This window comes from Strigops habroptila, chromosome 2, assembly GCF_004027225.2.
Source record: "Strigops habroptila isolate Jane chromosome 2, bStrHab1.2.pri, whole genome shotgun sequence".
Lineage (NCBI taxonomy): Eukaryota > Metazoa > Chordata > Aves > Psittaciformes > Psittacidae > Strigops > Strigops habroptila.
In genome coordinates this window covers 116780447-116799431 of record NC_044278.2, presented here as the reverse complement: position 1 = coordinate 116799431, position 18985 = coordinate 116780447, and the positions used below count along the sequence as shown (strand labels likewise).

Sequence of the window (18985 nt, the reverse complement as noted above, 5' to 3'; positions counted from 1 at the left end):
AAGGCAATACGAGAAAGAAGAAGAATAAGGGAGATCAGAGCATTCTGGGAAAGGGGTCAAACTACCCTCAGTCATGGAGAGAAAGAAGTTAGCATCAATACTAATGCATCAGGTGGTGGTGCATTGAAAGGTCTCGGGGTAAGTGACAAAATAAAAGCAACTGCAGTACACATACCTAGTGGATTGGATGATGAAAGCAAGAATACCTTAACAAGTGCTGAACCACATTGTGCAAGCCAAGCTTCAGAAAATGAACATCAAAACTTTTCTGAGTTTAGACCAGGCCATGCAGCTGGAAAGCCAGAAAGAACACTTCCACCTGATGGTGAAGTTCATGAATACACAGAATTGCCAAAGGCCAGTAACTTGCAGCCAAGAGTTGGTGCCGCTTCAGCTTCCCCACGAAGCAAAGACAGAGATGAGAAAGAAACACTGAAAGGAAAAGCTTCTGCTTGCTCCCAGCAGAAACCCAACTTCCAGATTTTGTCTTTAAAAGAGAAAATTAATGGAAACTCCAAGAATCGACTTTCAGATCCTTCACAGTTCCAGAGTTTGAGAAACTTCTGGGATACTGGAGCTAAATTAGAGAGTGGCATTGACAGGGGAGAGGTTTCTTTACCAAATAATACGAGTTCAATAATCCATGAGAGAAAATCAAAGGAAAATGAAGAAGGCAGAGATAATGTGAGCAAGCAAGAGTTAATTCAACAACAAACCCAAATACCCAAGAGAGACAACCCACAGAAACTTGATTCTGTGGTCTGTGAACTGCCTCTAGGATCTCCTACCCTGAAAGGTCTGAATGTGACACAGACAATATCACAGCTGGACAGAAGGGCAGTTATCTCAAAACCCAAGGAAAAGATGGGTCTTCCAGAGCAAGAAGGTAAAGAATGTGTAGAAAAAAGTATTGTTTCACCAGAAGAACATCATGTTTCCTTGCAGTTGCTCCAATCACCTGGAGCTAAAGGTGCTTTAAAGGAGACAGCAGTAGATGATTTGCTATGTTTACCTACAGAAAAAGTGGAGAAGACTACTCCATTAGGTGTCAGTCTCCCTAAAGAGGAACTTGCAGAGACTGTGGATAAGGTGGTTCTACCTAAAGCTGAGCTGGATGTATTTAAATTAGGCCTAAAGAAGTTAGAAAAGGAAGCCTCTGAGATGTCATCCAGCTTAAACCTAAAAGAAAACAGTTTGAAACAGCCAAACCTTCACTCAGATCGATGCAAGGTCTTTGGAAGAACAGTAGGACAAAGCCATGACTCTTGTCCTGCTGCTCAAAAGGAAGAAATAGGTAAAAGCCCAGGAAAAGTGAATGTGCCATCAAGAGGTGAGCATGAAAACAAAAAAAGCCTAGGGAAACTGTGTGGGGAATTTGAGACTTTCTCTCTGCAGCCTCAGGCAGCAAAGGATGATACTCCTGAGGGTTCTCAGGGGCCTCAAGCTGGTTTGCAGAACCTCCTCAGAGAACCCTTTGTATCTCAACCTTCTGAATATAGAACGGTAGGAAGGAAAACATCCAGTAACATGAATAGTATATTGCAAACTAATTGTAGTGTAGAATCAACATGCCAAAAAGTTCCTGGGCAGCCTGAGGAGATCAGTGAGACCATAGAAAAGTCAGTTGCCCCATCCAAGGTCAGTGGCTTGAGTTGTGCTTTAGAGAAGCTGCTGAAGGAGGCTTCTGAAACACCACCTCCTAAACCAAAACGTGCTGACAATGCAGTGCTGAGGGCTGCTGAGGTGGAACTCAGAAGCACAACCTGTGAGCCTAATGGAGAGCTGCTGCAGGAGATCAGTGAGACCACAGAAAAGTCACTTGCCCCATCCAAGGTCAGTGATTTGAGCTTTGCTTTAGAGAAGTTGTTGAAGGAGGCCTCTGAAATGCCACCTCCTAAACCAAAACGTGCTGACAACACAGTGCTGAGGGCTGCTGAGGTGGAACTCAAAGGCACAGCCTGTGCACCTAATGGAGAGCTGCTGCAGGAAATCAGTGAGACCATAGAAAAGTCAGTTGCCCCATCCAAGGTCAGTGGCTTGAATTCTGCTTTAGACAAGCTGCTAAAGGAGGCTTCTGAAACACCACCTCCTAAACCAAAACGTGCTGACAATGCAGTGCTGAGGGCTGCTGAGGTGGAACTCAGAAGCACAACCTGTGAGCCTAATGGAGAGCTGCTGCAGGAGATCAGTGAGACCACAGAAAAGTCACTTGCCCCATCCAAGGTCAGTGGTTTGAGTTGTGCTTTAGAGAAGCTGCTGAAGGAGGCCTCTGAAATGCCACCTCCTAAACCAAAACGTGCTGACAGAACAATATGGAGGGCTGCTGAGGTGGAAGTTAAAAGCACAACCTATGAGCATGGTGGAGAGTTGCCACAGGAAATCCATGAGACCATGGAAAGATCTGCAGTGTCCAAGGCTGAATATGGAGTATTTGATGTGAATCTGCAGAACCTACCAAAAGATATCTCTGAAACACCAGCTTCTGTGCTGGGAAATAGGGATAAGAAAATGCAAGGTAAAATACAGAGTAGTGTGAGTGTGCACACTCCACATCGAGATAGGGACCAGCCTCAGGAAATACAAGAAACAATAGAAAAAACTTCAGTTTCAAATACTGCAAAATTCAATGAATTCAGTTGCTCTTTAGAAAAACTTCTTCGAGAAGCATCCGAACCTTCATGTCCAATATCTAGGGAGTTACACAGGCAAGAAGAGTTTGGGGATCCTATTCCCTCACAAGAAGAGACTGCCTTCATGACAATGTCACAGCCACGTCATGCTTTCAGTGGCTGTCATACCCAGCTGAAGATAGCTGTCAGAGAGGGGGCTCCAGAACAAAGTAATAAAGCTTCAGTGAATGATCCTGCAGTAAGTGAAACTAAAGCTTTTGATCTTCCTAAAAGAAACGGAGCTGTTAATGCATTAGAAAATAGAAATGTGGCTCCAGTTGATCTTCCTCCCTTGGAAGGAGACCCCAATGTGATTGAAATCAAGCTGTTGAAGATAAATGAGAAAGGAAGGAGAGATGACAGCACATCCCTGGATGCCTCTGAAAAGAACTCAGACTTTAAAGCACTGCTGGGATTCAGGAGAGCGAGCACACCACTTGGAGAGGAGAGCTGCTCCCCCCAGCCAGGAGGAGCTCAACTCCACCTCATGTCTCTGCATGAGGATAACGATGAAGAGGAAAGGGTTGGATCAGATCTGGGATCCAGTTCTTCCGATGAACACTCTGATTCCCACTCTGGAAGCAGAAGTTTATCTCGTGAGCCGTTTGATTTCTAAAACTCAGGGTGCTGGGTTGTTAAACACGGCTACAATTTTTTTAGTAGCCAACTTGAAATACATTTACACAAAGTCTGTGTGATACTTTGTGTGTCACAAAGCATTTCTTAACTGAATGCTTTGGATAGTTGTTGGGAAGGATGGAAAGAATCAGTAGGTCCTTTAACTGGAAAGTATTTCACACATACTACGTTTGGCTGAACCTTTTTGGTGAGGGGAGTTCAGCAGCATGAAGCAATCACATCAGTCTTCATGATTTACCCTTTTCTTCCCTCCCTGTGACATCACCTCCAAATTACTAACATTGTAACACTCAAATTCTGGTATTTCTTTTAAATATACTGGATTAAAAGAGGGGAAAAAATCAGTGGCTGAGTTCATTCTTCAGTTTGACCAGTTGTTCTTCAAAGGTAAATCCTCACCAGTGGAATGGCTGGATATAAAGATAATACCAACACTCTGTGCAACATTCAGTGTTGCTGCCTGCTAGGAAGTGGTCATATAAATGGTCTCTTTATTGGGATTCTCATTACTTGATTGAATGGCTGCTCTAATCAGTGCGCAGTGTGTGATAGTCATCGAAGGGCATAAGGTAGAGAAATAATTTGGCCTTTTTAATCTCATGCTGAGAGGCTGGGAATGGTTTCGTCACCCAGAGAATCGGAGCAATGTGTCAGGTTCCCAGCTCCTGCCAACTCACTCTTGAGCTTGTTCTGAAAGTGAGATTCCAATGGAAGTCAGCAAAGACTCGAGACAAATGAAGAAAAATGAAACATAATTTGGATTTACCCATAATTACAGACAGCAGCACTGTAAAGCCTGCTTGGTTGCTTGGCATATGAGGAGGAAACGGAGGTAGGGAGGAGACAGGGTCTCAAAGGTTTCTGTCTATCTTGATTCTGCCCTTGGACACAATTGCATCATTTTTAGGGATCTAAATATCCTCACTGGGTGGTTTTGTGGTTTTTACTCCAGTATTGAAAGAAAATTACTTTCCCTGGGGAGAAAAATAGGACAAAGTTGAACAGAGGGAAGAACTAAAGCTGTTAACTTTTTTTTGGTGCTGATTCATACCAAGATAGTTACAAAATGGCTAAAGTCTATATTATTCTTAGCCAGTTAAGTACCATAATTGCCCCAAACCCCGTTATTAGTCAGTACAGACACACACCCACACAAGGCAAATCAGCCTCTACTGATGGCCAAGACACTTTAGAGACAGCAAATGGACACTTAAAATTAGACGTTTTGTTTCTTTTGGACTTATTTTGCATTTTCACTGAATGTTCAGTCTTTGCTAACAGTCAAAATAGATTCTCATGAGCAATCCATGGTTGTATTTTTAGTGACTTGCTTGTGGCATGTGTGTATGTGCAGTGTTCATGTGTTTTGTCTCACAACAGGTTCAGAAGAAGAATTAAACCCTGTTTTGCTGGCTTTGAAAAGGAGTGCAGATAGGAAAATGCCTTCCAAAAGTCTAGAGGACATTCCATCAGCCACCTCAAGTGAGCACAAAGCTTGTGTGTCTCCCATGACCCCAGTTTGGCTTAACCATGTTCATGCTGGTCTTCCATACAGCTTTGCCAAGTAGTGTTTTTGTCTTTGTTTCTCAATGAGCTGTATGGAGCTTGTACTGTAGAACCATGTTCTTTTCTCACACGGTTTAGGTTTCAGTTCTTTGTGTTACTTTTGACACAACACTGGTCCATGAAGCAGACATCTTCCAAAAATGCACTGTGTTAATCAGTGGTGAAGTATTCCTTGAAGAGTTGGTGAGGCACTGGCACAGGGTGCCCTGGGAAGCTGTGGCTGCCCCATCCCGGGCAGTGTTCAAGGCCAGGTTGGACACAGGGGCTTGGAGCAACCTGCTCTAGTGGAAGGTGTCCCTGCCCGTGGCAGGGGGCTGGAACTGGATGAGCTTTAAGGTCCCTTCCAACCAAAACCAGTCGAGGATTCTAGTTTTTCAGTATTGAAAGTTTTGTTAACTACCCAAATCCATAGTGAGCAACAACTGCCATTGCCTCTTGGCTGTTTGCTTGTGTCAAATTAGTAGAAAGTGGAAACATGAAAAAATCAGTTTAGTAGCATTTCACATGTGTATTCTAGCAGTTAATATCCCAAAATCACTCTAAGAGAATACGAGACAAGATTGTACTTCAAATTCGTTCCCTTTGTGGCCTTCTTAGGTTTTTATTTTGAATTATTATTCCTGTCTCCTTTCATACTACCCCTGAGTGTTCTCAAGCTCATCCTCTGCCTAATGGGGAAGACCTAAACTGAACTTCATGTGTAAACTGAAGTGTGGAGTGTAGATTTTGAAAGATGTTGGCTATCGTTGGCACATTACTCTTCTAATACTACTTATGCTGTTGCCTGCTTCTAACTAGGTTTTAGGTTTTAGGTATGCACTAACACTGTTGCAATGGCACACTGACAAAAAACATGTCAACATGAGACTGCTGCTTGGATGCAGGCTTGATGTAGTATGTGAAGTAGAAAGCATCTCTTGAATTTAACCACTTCCATGACTCTGCTGGTTTGTTTGACTTTGTGTCCTCACCACTCTGCGATTCCCACTGCCATCCATTTTATCCCACTGAACAGCAGAATTCCTAACTGTGTGTTACTTTTTTCCTGCACAGATAAAGGAAAAATAAATAATCCAAAGGAAGAATTAGCTCTTAGTGCTGAAGATGGTAAATATTCTTTTGTGTCTGCATGGAACTTTGTTTTTTCAATGGCTTCTATTTGCTAGGGAAGGATTTCTTTAAAGCAAGAATTGTGCTTCTAGATTTGATTAATTTCAGCATGACTGAAATGTGTTTGTAGACTTTCACTGTGGTGTTTTAATCTTAAGGAATATACTGTTGTTATGTCCTGCTGTATCTGTAGAAACTCTCTACCACTTACCAGTGTGTTGTTTTGGCCTTTGGTAATTCAGCCTGTGAAACAGTTACTGAAATTATTGAGAGCTTTGAACACTAGCTCAGTTGAAAGACTTGGCTTAAGGAAATACTGAACTTGTCTGTTCATCTGTTGCATTATAAGATGACTTCTGCTAGTGCAAAACACCCTTCAGAGTGCCTCAGTTGAAAAGGAACCTCTCCTACAATCCCTGTTTCAATCTAGTAGAGTTACTCTAAGCAGTAGATGAAGTGCTAGATCAGCTACAGTAGCTGTCATCAGTCCACTAGTGCATTACAGATGCCTTGCTGTTAATTTTTCCTATATACCTTTAGAAATTCCAAATCTGAGAAAATAAAAGCAAACCTGCTCAATGTCAAGATGAACACAATGGAAAACCATTAAATTACGTTGAATATGGTAGAACATAACACACAACTCTTTCTTTACTGCACTGGAGCACTATAGTTATAAAACACAGTTGTGCACAGTTGCATTTATTGTCATGTTTTAGATGCTTTAAGGCATTTTGCATGTTAGTGGCTTATAGTATAAGTAGGATGATTGTAGCATGACAGGATGCATGCACTGTCAGAAAATGAACACAAGGCTTCTACTGCTTAGAGTAACTCTACTAGATCGAGACAGGGATTGTAGGAGAGCTTCCTTTTCAACTGAGGCACTCTGAAGGGTGTTTTGCACTAGCAAAAGCCATCTTATAATGCAACAGATGAACAGACAAATTCAGTATTTACTTAATACTTACTTAATACTTTACTTAACTTACCATACTGCACTTTGCTTTCAAATGGAGAGCCCTACTTGAAAGCATGTTTTATGTTCAGCATGGAATGTATAGACACTTAGCTGAAAAGGTGAGGGGGGGTTTATTTTGATCTTAAACTTAGTAAGAGTGAAGTTCTGAAACAATGAGTAACAGCCAAATGAATATCTGTGCACACAGAATAAGGCAAGCTCTTGCTTTGCTTAGCTTGTACACTCGTGGTACCTTTGTTGTGATCCAGCTCCTCAAAGGAGGATAGCAATGCAAAACACAGAAACATAAGGGATCTGGGGAAGTCAAAACCATCCCATATCTAAAATGTATTGATGCTGTTTATAACATTGCAAAGCTGTTTGTGCTACTGAATGACTGTTGTCAATACTGCACTGAGCAGGTCCGAAACCTGATCAGCATCAAGAGAGGAATGAAAATGCCACGGGAAGTGAGTAACAGGATCCTTCCAGCAGAGAACGGAGAGGCTTCTCCACTGATATTTAAACTAATACATCACAAATCCTTTGTTATTTAACAACTAACAAGTTCTACATCTGGACTAGATCCGTGCTCCATGTGGAAACTGCATCTAGCTGCATACTGAGAATAACTGACATGTTGAGCGCTACTTGAGCTTCAGCCAGCAACAGCTTTGCAAAAGCTTAACTCACACCTTGCAAACTGTTGCAGTGTTTCACTTTGTGTAATAGATACGTGTGCCTGTAGCTGGCTGTTTGTTGCCAAATAGTTCTGTCATATGCTATTCATTTAACAATGTGTATCCAGTCCACAGATAAAGAGCTTTAGTGCATTATTAAATATAAGTGGGGTTAGAGAATGGAAAATTCCGAGTATCATGGGCTTACTGCAAACTGGATTTTTGCAAGGCTAAGTTGTGCAGTTAAGCTTTGTACAGTGAAAGTGTAGAAGTGAACTTCATTAGAGGTATACAAATGAAGAGATGGGCTGCAAAAAAGTGCATCATTGATGATATGCACCTTAAAATTAACAAGGAATACTTGAAATGTCTTTGTTTAGGTCTAAAAATAACTTGATTTACACAATGTTCCTATTGCAATTAATTAGACTGTAAAGAAAAGAACAGAGTTTAGCTGTATGCTGATTTCTTACCACGAATCTTATGATGACTGTAATCATTCTAGGATTGGAACTAGTCCAGAGGAGGCCATGTAGATGCTGCGAGGGCTGGAGCAGCTCTGCTCTGGAGCCAGGCTGAGAGAGCTGGGCTGGGGCAGCCTGGAGAAGAGAAGGCTCCTGAAGGGGAGACCTTAGAGCAGCTCCAGTGCCTAAAGGGGCTACAGGAAACCTGGAGAGGGGCTTTGGACAAGGGCCTGGAGGGACAGGACGAGGGGAATGGCTTTAACCTGCCAGAGGGGAGATTTAGATGAGCTCTTAGGCAGAAGCTCTTCCCTGTGAGGGTGCTGAGGCGCTGGCACAGGGTGCCCAGAGAAGCTGTGGCTGCCCCATCCCTGGCAGTGTTCAAGGCCAGGTTGGACACAGGGGCTTGGAGCAACCTGCTCTAGTGGAAGGCGTCCCTGCCCGTGGCAGGGGGTTGGAACTGGATGGTCTTCCAGCCCAAACCATTGCATGACTCTAATGTCCATGAGGATATGGCTAGTGCATGAGCGCTGCACTTATCCTTGTTTTAGGAAGAAATGTAGAAGGTAAACTGAAAATGTTTTCTTCATCACCTTTGATCAGAATTTGCTTGCAGCACCCAGGCTTGTACATCATGTAAAGCAACGTCAATATTTCTGCTCCTGCCAGACAAAGTCCTTTGGTCAGTGTTACAGGAGTTGTTAAAGTAGATTATGCTTCCTATTGAGTCTTATGGGGGGTGTAGGGAGGAGAACCAACCTTGCAGCCAAGTTGTAAACTGGTTGTGCATGTGCATGTTATTTCACCTGAATTTGTTTGTTTCCAACTGTGTCGTGTTGTGGAACATCACTGTTTTGATGTACAAATGTATTTTTGAAGCCTTTTGAATTGCTGCTCTTCAGTTTCCACAGTGCCTTCACAGCCTGACAAGCTGTCTTCCAATCCTGAAAAGCTCAAAGGGCTGAGCAAGTCAGTACCATCATTCCTACAGGAAGAGGTAAGTTCCATTGTCCTGCTGACCTGCTCCATGGACAGCAGCTAAAGTGGTCCTAGGGAAGCCATACATTCTTTATAAGGGGCTTAGGATTTTAACTGTTTTCCATGGACTCTTTGGAACAGGACTGATAATCCACATGGCTTAACGGTTACTTCACTCCCTGGATTTATTTTGGACAGTCCCAAATATCTCTCTCCAAACCAGTTTTCCTCTCAAGGAGCTCTGCCCTGGGCAGGATGGGCATTAGGATGGGCATTAGTCAGTCCTTACCTTTGGTCTCTGAACTGGAGAATAATCTTGGCCTGCTTTTCCCTACCAGTACAGACATGGCCAGAGAAGCTACAATTAGCAGATCTTCATAAAGACTTATTCAAAATGCTTCTATGGTATTTATTTATGTCTATAAATATTAATTTTATTTGGAGTGTGTAGATGTTGTTTACTAATCTTACACTGCTGGTTGAAAACTGTATAAAGGAGGGGAGAAGCCCTGTAAATTGTTCATGGCAGGAATGCAGCAGGAAAATGCTGCTTTCTTCAGCAGCTTGCAAAGGAAGATGCCAAAACACACGTGGGAAGGGAAGCATTGATCCTTTAGTACAGCAATAGCATTGAGACAGAATGGGGTTGTAAGCACATAACCTGGTAATGACCAGGTAAACCACAACTGCAGTTCCTTGATGGAAAAGCAGGGCCCTACTTAGTGCCCTGCAAGAAAGGCTCTTTGTATCTGGTGCTTTAGTGTGCATGTTGCCTCCCAGCTAGCTGCCTTCAAGACAGGGTACAGAATTGACAGTATTTGCTATGTAACAGAAAGGGACTGGTAAAAGACCTGAGCATTATCACTTGCAAAGTGAAGCAGAGAAGCTGAGTTTAATTGTCTCAGTAAAACTGTACTCTTTCATTGCTATTAGAGATTTAAAGCCAAAACCCAAACTTGGTTGCATTCCTGCTTTAAACTTTCACTGTAGGCTTTCCATCAGAAAATATTCCTTTCAACTTTAAGAGCATGACCTAATTCAAGAAATATTAGTTACTCATGGTGCACAACAAGGGGATTTAAATCAGGTTTTCACCAAGTCTCAATCTGCATTAAAACTCTGTTTGTTTTTGTTTGCTTTTAATGTTCCTTGTAACCATGAAGAACCAACATAGACTTTTTCTGTGCTGTTTTTGTAGAGTGATGACAGAGAGACAGATACAGCATCAGAAAGCAGTTATTCCCTTGGCAGAATCAAGAAGAGTCCCAGCTCTATAACCAATCTTAGCGGCTCCTCTGGCATGGCCTCCTTATCCTCTGTATGTAAACCACAGCCTTGTTTTAATGGCACTTTGCTTTTGCTAATCTCTTCAGTAGTGTTTCAGCTCCCTTCTTATTCCTCTTACCTTTCTGGCATCTGTGTCTCCCTGTTTCCTCTCTGTTATGTGAACCCTTGCATGGAATTGCCTAAAACAAATAAAATAGAATTGGTTTTACTTTTGTTTTCTAGTAATATATTGGAGCTTGTTCAGGACTGCCCTCTATAAACACTGAACAAAGAGATGGCTTTTACCCCAAGAGCTTACATTTGTAGCTGAAAACACAGGACAATTTATGTAGAACAAACATTAAGGAGGAAGGGGGGAGAAGTAACTGAAAGCAAGAGGCAGTATTGGTATGTGGGGTGTTTAAGTCCATGAACTAGCTAACCAAAAGTCATTAGTTTCTGTGGACTTCATGGGAAAAAGTAGCATTTTGGGGAAGGATATTGAGATTAAAAATGATTGTCCATCTTTCTCTTCCTACATACGTAGTGTTTAATTTTCAGTCCTTTATTTAGGTACATAATTCAGCCATATAGACCTTAGCACTAATGTTTTTGTTGATGTTTTCTAAAGGCCTGTTGCCCTAAACTCTTACGCTCTGCTTTCTGCAGAAGGAAGATCAGCTGAAGAGATCTAGAAGTAATATTTCAGGGATTTGATCACAGGCAATCTCCAGATCTGCAGCATCCCATCACTTCTATTTCAATGCAATAAACATGTTGTTTTTTGGAGCAAACTTGGCCTAACACCTTTGCCTTACAAATAACTTTCTGCTTGCTGAGAATCTTTTGTTAGAGTGTCCCCTACACTTTGTCATTACATCTAAAGGGACACAGTTGATTTCTTTACTGTCTGAATTCTGAGCACAACTTCTACCTTAACCTTGGAGTATGTGATAAAATGCAATGCCTGGAAAATGTTTCTCCTCTTGTCTGACACAGGTGAGTGGAAGCCTGATGAGCATCTATAGCGCAGACTTTGGCAATGTTGACGTGAAGGGGAACATCCAGCTTGCTATTGATTATGTGGAACAGCTGAAGGAGCTCCACATTTTCATCTGTCAGTGCAAAGACTTGGCAGTGGCAGATGTTAAGCGTCAGCGTTCAGACCCGTGAGTACACAGAGCATATTGATTTCCTTATGGAAGCTTTACCTTTAATGTGAAAACTGGTGTTTTCTTCCAATCTCTATAACCTGTTGGAGTTTACAACCCAATGAATAAACGAAAAGACTATAACATGCTTCACATGATTTTCCACTCTGAATGTAGAATTGCCACTATAAATTGCCACGTGGATTAACATGGGAAGCTCAAACTTTGGAGAATATGAAATTCTCTTTTAAAACTCAACTTTCCAGATGATAAATCCTGGTTTGATGTTTTCAATAGGATTAGAGCCAATAAATATGATAGCTGGGCATCATATAGTTAAATATTCTGTATTAGTATGTGTTGAAGAGACATTTCAACACATTTCCCCTGGTAGAAGGAGACTAATGTCCCACTTTGGAAACTATTGTTATACTTCACCACTGCTGTTCACTTCCTAAATGTAACAACTTGAACAACATAATGGCTGTTAAGTTTAGTGGATTTATTTTACTATATAAGCAAATATTTATGTCTTTTGGAAGGGGAAGTTGGAAAGGGGGGGGGGGTTTGCCCTTCTAACAAGCCTGTCTAAATTTTAGGTATGTAAAGACCTACCTGCTTCCAGAGAAGTACAAGCTGGGCAAACGGAAGACTTCTGTCAAAAAGAAAACTTTTAATCCAGTCTATAATGAAATACTGCGGGTATTTATCTAACTATTCCTACATATGAAATACTACATGCCTGAAGTAGGAGGACCCTTAACTTTTAGGCACAGGTGTAGATGCTCTCAAAAGAGACATTAGGACGAGGTGGATTGCTCTGCAGAAGTACCTGTGTCCTTCCATTGATAGGTGAACCCTGCAGTGTACTCTAGGTACAGCACTGAGGACGCTGGTGGTTGTATGTTTCTCACAAATACAAATTTAATATGAGCTTAAGATGCTTCCAGAGAAGGACCACAAAGATGCTGCGAGGGCTGGAGCAGCTCTGCTCTGAAGCCAGGCTGAGAGAGCTGGGCTGGGGCAGCCTGGAGAAGAGAAGGCTCCTGAAGGGGAGACCTTAGAGCAGCACCAGTGCCTAAAGGGGCTGACAGACAAAAGCTGGAGAGGGCTTTTTATAAGAGCATGTATTGACAGAACAAGGGGGAATGGCTTTAAACTGACAGAGGGGAGATTGAGATTAGACATTAGGCAGAAGCTCTTCCCTGTGAGAGTGCTGAGGCGCTGGCACAGACTTTTCCCAGAGAAGCTGTGGCTGCCCCATCCCTGGCAGTGTTCAAGGCCAGGTTGGACACAGGGGCTTGGAGCAACCTGCTCTAGTGGAAGGTGTCCCTGCCCGTGGCAGGGGCTGGGACTGGGTGAGCTTTAAGATCCCTTCCAACTCAAACCAGTCCGTGATTCTATGAAATAAAAAGTGAAACATGAAAAGAGTTTTGTTCTGAAATGAGCAGCTATGGGTGTATAAATCCAGACACATTTTTTCAAAACGCTGTCACTCATTTCAGACACAGCACTGATAAAAACCCAGCTTTTAATAGTTTTTTTTCCTCATTTCTTCCTCTCGGCAGTATAAAATTGAGAAGGATCTCCTAAAGGACCAAATACTCAATATCTCTGTGTGGCACAATGATACCTTTGGGAGGAATAGCTTCCTTGGTGAAGTGGAGCTGGATTTAGGAACTTGGGACTGGGATGAGAAATCCAACAAGCAGATCAACTGGTTTCCACTCAAGCCAAGGGTAGGTCACTAAGGGCGGGTCAGCTGTTCTGTATTTTCCACTGTATAAGTGCAAAACCCAAAGTCATTATTTATTTAGGTTTGGTCTTGTGTGTTCTGTGGTTTTTGTGTTGGTTATAATCAGAAATGCTTCTTTTCTGGTAGAACAGAACATTCAGTTCTGAGGTTTCTGTTAGTCTAGTAAGTAGCTAGCTATCATAGTAGGAAAATCTTTCTCATAGTGTAAGGAGCAGGAATTTCAAGGTGTTTTTCAGTTACATCATGTTGCTGCAGATGTATCTGAAGGCACTTTGCCCCCACATGTGAAGTAAACCTCCTGAGAACATGGAGCAAGTGCAGCAGCATTTTAATATCAGATGTAAGGATGACATCCATGTCTGTGTGCCTCTTGGTTGTTAACGGGTTTCAGCCAAGATCTAAACTTTCAGCTAAGCCACTGCCAGAGGTTCAGGTTTCTTCATTGTTGTTCTCTCTTCTTTCTTTTTCTTCTCTTCCTTGAATTTACTTCATGAATTCATTTCAAAATCAGCTCAACCCAAAGTTGAATAATTTATAGACCAAACCAGGAATGTTGTGGTGGTCTTTAGCACTAGTTGAATTCGGCTGATTTTAAAACTGCTCTGGATAGATAAATGTTAACACGGGTCATGTTCCATCTCCACATGGTCCATGACTCTCTATGAAGTGGTTGCACATTCTTGTGCCTTTTTGCAAGCTAACTCTTGTTGAGGCTGATTTTCAGATTGTATTAAATGAGGCAAAACATTCCTATAGGAATGAGTTTAGAGAAGTGCACTTTCTGTTGCACAAAGAGTAAGTTCCTGATTGAAAGAGCATATGTTCTGGTTTTAAACAAGGGCATATCAGTGGAAAAGATGCATCCTCAAAGCCTTCTGGCCTCTCCTGGGTCTTGTTTTGTGCTTTGGTGGAAGCGTTGTGTATCTGAGGCACTGCCAAGTGGTTGAACATGCCCTAGAATCTCTCATGTCCTGTAAACTGAGGGAAGACTAATGGGTAAGGAACAAGAGAAAAACTTGTCTCATGTAGAAGTCCAGCTTGTTTACCTTTGCAGAGTAAACTCTGTGTGAAGTGAAAGGTTTGACATTTGTGGGCTTTTCTTCTTAAATTTCAGACTTCAACGATGACTCTTCAACTAGAAAACAGAGGGGAGATGAAACTGGCCCTCCTGTATGTCCCACACCCTGCTGGAGGTACGCTTTGCTGCTTGCTCTGGGTTTGTTAAGCCTTTGGGGTTTAGTTCTTTCTACTCAGCCATTTCAGACACCTTGTTTTAACATGAAGTAGAATTACTTTTTTTCTTCTAAAGTCATTCTGCTCATGAATTCAGTTTAGGATCCAACGATCACTTTAAGATCTTTTTGTTGGTTTTAATGTTACTACAGAAGAAATAACCTCATTGCTATAATCTTAGATTTGTACCACAGTCTGTATGTGTAACAAATACTGTTATCTCACTAGTAATTTTAGAGATTATAAATCACCAGGCAGGTGCTGTGATTTGCTAAATAAACAATGACAACACACTGAATTCAAGCAATACTAGAAGTAGAAAATACCAGTATTTAGAATGCAGCATTTTATAGCAGTAAGATCTCTTTGGTTTTATCTTGTCTGGCAACTGATAACTGACAGTGAGGTCAGGCCTTTAATCCATCCAGTCAGTCAATAAGAATATATTCAGAGCACAAAAGAGCTTATTTGAAAGTCCAAGCATCAATAAATGTTAACATCACATAGACTGAAGACAAGCTGATGTCCTTATCTAGGAGGCTTTGAAACAGGAGACCGATAGCATGCATTTAGTTGTAAGAGAAGAGAAGTAGGAATACAGACATGATGTAGTCTTGCTGTACTTTGATGGGATGAAGACTGCGGCTTCGGAGGTTGAATTAAGATATAATGAGAGTCTAGGCCAAATATCCCCTCTGCAAATGAGCAGGAACTGCTGCATCATGGAAATTACCTTTAAAAGGGATCTACATCTTCATCAGATGTTTTAATTTTACAGGGAAGAAGACTCTACCTACTGGTGAGGTCCACATCTGGGTGAAAGAATGCCATGACCTTCCTCTTCTGAGAGGCAACAGGCTCAATCCTTTTATTAAGTGGTAAGAACTGAGGTCAAAGTCCTAAAAGGTGGTGGCCTCATATTGCTACTGTTGTGCTTTCTAAGCTTATCTTCATGTTTCTACATTCAAATTAAAAACCACCTAAGTACTTTCTGATTCTCCTTGATTGTAATGCAAATTGTCCTGCAGGGCTTACAGCTTCAAGATGCTAAGTATGTGCCACCAAGTAGAACAGACTGGGAGAGCTTCCTGTGTAATCATTGCTCTTCCATTCTGCTGCTCAGTTACTCGGGGAAAGGGCTACTCACAATTGTGCCTGCTTTTATTTGCATTTAAGCAAGGTGTGTTTGTGCAGGAGTCTGGCTTAGCTTAGCAAATCTGGGGAGGAGACAGAAGTGGGAAGCATTGTGGTATTTCTTCCTCCTTCCTTTCCACATGCAGACTAAAAATGTGAAGAGACAAGAATAACGAGATGGTTGGGAAATCTCTGGCAGCAACAAAAGGTTTCGGTGTCATTAGTGATAAATAAAATCACTTCTGTCTCTTCCTCACCTGACCTCTCCTTCCCTTCCATCTGCTGGAGCACAGGGGTGGATACATGCTGCCAGTATTTCTTGGGACTGAGAATATGACCTTTGACTTCATCTCCACGATGCTAAAGCACCTTCAGCCATATCCCAACATGCAAAGGGCAGTGTTAATCGGTAGGTTTTGTCTATGTTTAAGTGCAAACTGACAATGCTTTTTCTTCCTGAAGCACCATTCTGCCAGACACCAGCCGAAAAAGCCGCCAGAAAACCAGAACAGTGGCAAAAACTACAAACCCCATATTCAACCACACCATGGTCTATGATGGCTTTAGACCAGAAGATTTGAAAGAAGCCTGTGTAGAACTCACAGTCTGGGACCACAACAAACTGGCCAACCACTTTCTGGGAGGTCTAAGGATAGGCCTTGGAACAGGTACTGGACAATTAACACATTAAGCCTTAATGTACAAAATAGAGGCTCTCCTTTTTTATCTTTTCCATTTCTTCTCTTTATGCAAAGATCACCAAACAGCCTTTCAGTTAGTTATTTACGGAAGAGTTTCATTTGGTAACTTCCCTATTCTTCAGCACAGATCCCGAAATGTAAATCTCAGTAGTGTTATGAGGGTTAGGATGACTGACAAGTAAGGAGAAATACTGGAAATAAACCTTTGCCTGGCCATACATTGTATCTGGTACTGTTTGAAGTACAAGAACATGCTGTTCCTGCACCCAAAAGATTGATAACGTCTTACAAACGTATGCAAAAAGTAGGTATGAGGTGTAAGGACTGTATTGGGTGGAGATAAAAGGATAGATCAGGAATGTGTGATAAGATTTGAAGATATTGGAGAGGAAAATTTAGAAATGCAAACCAGTTTTTAGCATGAGGGCAATATAAAATGTGCAGAGAGAAAAACTGTATGTTTTCCCTGTCACTGTATTTGTCCCACTCGTTGTCCTCTCTGGTCTGAGGGGAGGATGTATTTGGAGTCTTTTCAAGCAAAGACAAGAAAAAATTGCTTTTCCCAAATTACAGTGGTTCACCAGAATAACCTAAAAAACAAATAGTAAATCTCAATTTGAGTTTTAGAGTTTCCAACATGGTACAAAATCAGTGTCATGTTTTATTCTTAAACCTTCTTGGATATTCATAGAATCCCAGACTGGTTTGGGTTGGAAGGGACCTTAAAGCTCATCCAGTTCCAACCTTCTGCCACAGACAGGGACACCTTCCACTACAGCAGGTTGCTCCAAGCTCCTACATCTTGTGACAAAAAGGCTAAGGCTAACATGAAAAATGACCAAGTTTCTGTGTGAAACTCCTGTTAATTGTATTTGATAGAACCGTTCCAGTCTACAAATGTAGAACTGGTTCTTCAAAGTACTGGGTCAGCCACCCGAGGAGATGAAACGGTTTTAGAAGGCAGACAAATGTGAGTGTCTGCTCCCAACTCTGCAGCATGTTAAGTAATGTTTCTCTTAACTGACATTTTTCCAGGCAGAAGCTATGGGACCACAGTAGACTGGATGGATTCTACTTCAGCAGAAACTGCCCTCTGGGAGAAGATGATGAACTCGCCAAACACTTGGATAGAAGACACGCTACCTCTCAGGATGCTAATGGTTGCAAAGTTGACAAAATAAGGTGGCTTTTTAATTGCTAGTGTCAAAAAGAAACCTTGGCAGTGAAATTAAAGGTGGAGGGGTGAAATTTGGAAGAGGAACACAGTAGTTCTTTGACAGTCTCTGCTCCGTTGCTGTTCTGGTTTTGTGCTGTCAAGTGTCACTTCATATTTCAAATTAAACATCTGCCTGAAGATTATTATGTAAATTTAAGGGATTCTTTCACTTCTGATTCACTGAAAAGGACTTAAAGAAAAAAGGCACTTATTCAGTGGTAAAGGTAGCTGTGATACCTAGATTGCTTTTGTTGCCAAACTGAAGTGTTGCTGATCCCTTAAACAGTTGCAGTTGTACATTTCTAGGATATGAAAGTCACTTCTACAGCGAAAGCAGCATGAAGTGGCACTGTCGATGTCCTGTTTGACAAGGTGCAGAGGACTCTTGGTTCCAATGCACTATAAAAATCAGGGTTATAGAACTTTGCTTATACATGGCTTGTCTTGCTAATGTACAATCCTCACTTTTAAATGCTGAAGGCACAGAGGTGAAACATTTTGTTATTCAGATACTACTCTAAAGGATCTAAACCTGCCAATTTCAGTGACGAACAGTGTGTTGGGTATTTATTCTGTAAAGAGTACTCGGCTGTACCTATTTATCTGTGCTTCAGCGCCACCGTTAGGAGAACGCCGGGGTTCCGGCGGCCCTGGTTTAGGGAGCTTTGCAGCCCAGGGAATAGGACTGGGACTTGTAGAAATGCGTGCTACTAGAGAAAAATAAATGCATAAACTACAAAATGTATTACTTTTTTAATAAAAGAAGCCTATTAAAGCTAAACAGGAATTAAGTGTTTATTAAACCCCAGTGGTTTATCTTAGTAGCTCAGCATGTGATACAGCAAACTGCAGACAGAGCATGTTTCTGCAAATAAATGCACATTTATGTGCTCCAGCTGCGTCTACAAGTTGGTCAGACCCTGCACTTCAGTTAGAGGGGAAAAGAAATTGAAATGCTACTTGGTATTTATACATTAGGAATGGAGAAAAGAGAAGGTGCCCTTCACCCTGCTGGGGACCCCACTGCCTCTCCCATCAGCCAGGTTTACAAATGCCACAAGTAGTCAGTCCTGATTATCTCACTGCTTCGGGTGTTTGGGATGAGATTGGTGGCTGTGACACTCAGCCAGATAGAAACAAAACCTTCTCCTCATACGACTAAGGGAGCAGGGTGCATACAACACTTCAGAGCAACGGATTTGCACTTCAGTGGTACAATAGCTACTTTGCTTCTGTGTTTGGGAAGAGCCACTCCTGACAGGGTGGTGGTTCTGGAAGAGCAGAGAGGCACCCAGTTCATTTGCATTCACTGCCTACATGAATTCATTTTCACATGAAAACGTAGGTTGCTGTCAACATGACCTACAATTTCACAGGATTAGTTTGTCGTCGTCGTCGTTGTTGTGCTTCCTGTGAAGTTCAACTATTTTGCTATGTTAAAATAGCTTTGTGACTTCAGCCATA

The 18985-nt window shown here is 41.8% G+C and overlaps 1 protein-coding gene across 3 annotated transcripts in view; it reads left to right on the top strand.

Moving 5' to 3' along the window:
- SYTL2 (synaptotagmin like 2) overlaps window positions 1-18302 on the top strand; it is a 57779-nt gene extending 39477 nt beyond the window's left edge. The window contains exons 1-13 of one of the 3 annotated variants that reach the window (XM_030477030.1): window positions 1129-3265; window positions 4689-4790; window positions 5928-5981; window positions 7368-7415; window positions 8989-9083; window positions 10263-10382; window positions 11330-11499; window positions 12081-12183; window positions 13050-13220; window positions 14352-14430; window positions 15249-15348; window positions 16067-16272; window positions 17341-18302. In XM_030477030.1, coding sequence (XP_030332890.1) covers window positions 1162-3265; window positions 4689-4790; window positions 5928-5981; window positions 7368-7415; window positions 8989-9083; window positions 10263-10382; window positions 11330-11499; window positions 12081-12183; window positions 13050-13220; window positions 14352-14430; window positions 15249-15348; window positions 16067-16272; window positions 17341-17486 — 3498 coding nt within the window. In that variant the 5' untranslated portion in view covers window positions 1129-1161 and the 3' untranslated portion in view covers window positions 17487-18302. Of the gene's footprint in view, window positions 1-1128; window positions 3266-4688; window positions 4791-5927; window positions 5982-7367; window positions 7416-8988; window positions 9084-10262; window positions 10383-11329; window positions 11500-12080; window positions 12184-13049; window positions 13221-14351; window positions 14431-15248; window positions 15349-16066; window positions 16273-17340 lie in introns of those variants that run through there. The other 2 variants (XM_030477031.1, XM_030477032.1) reach the window with 2 other exon arrangements.
- Window positions 18303-18985: the final 683 nt, after the last annotated feature.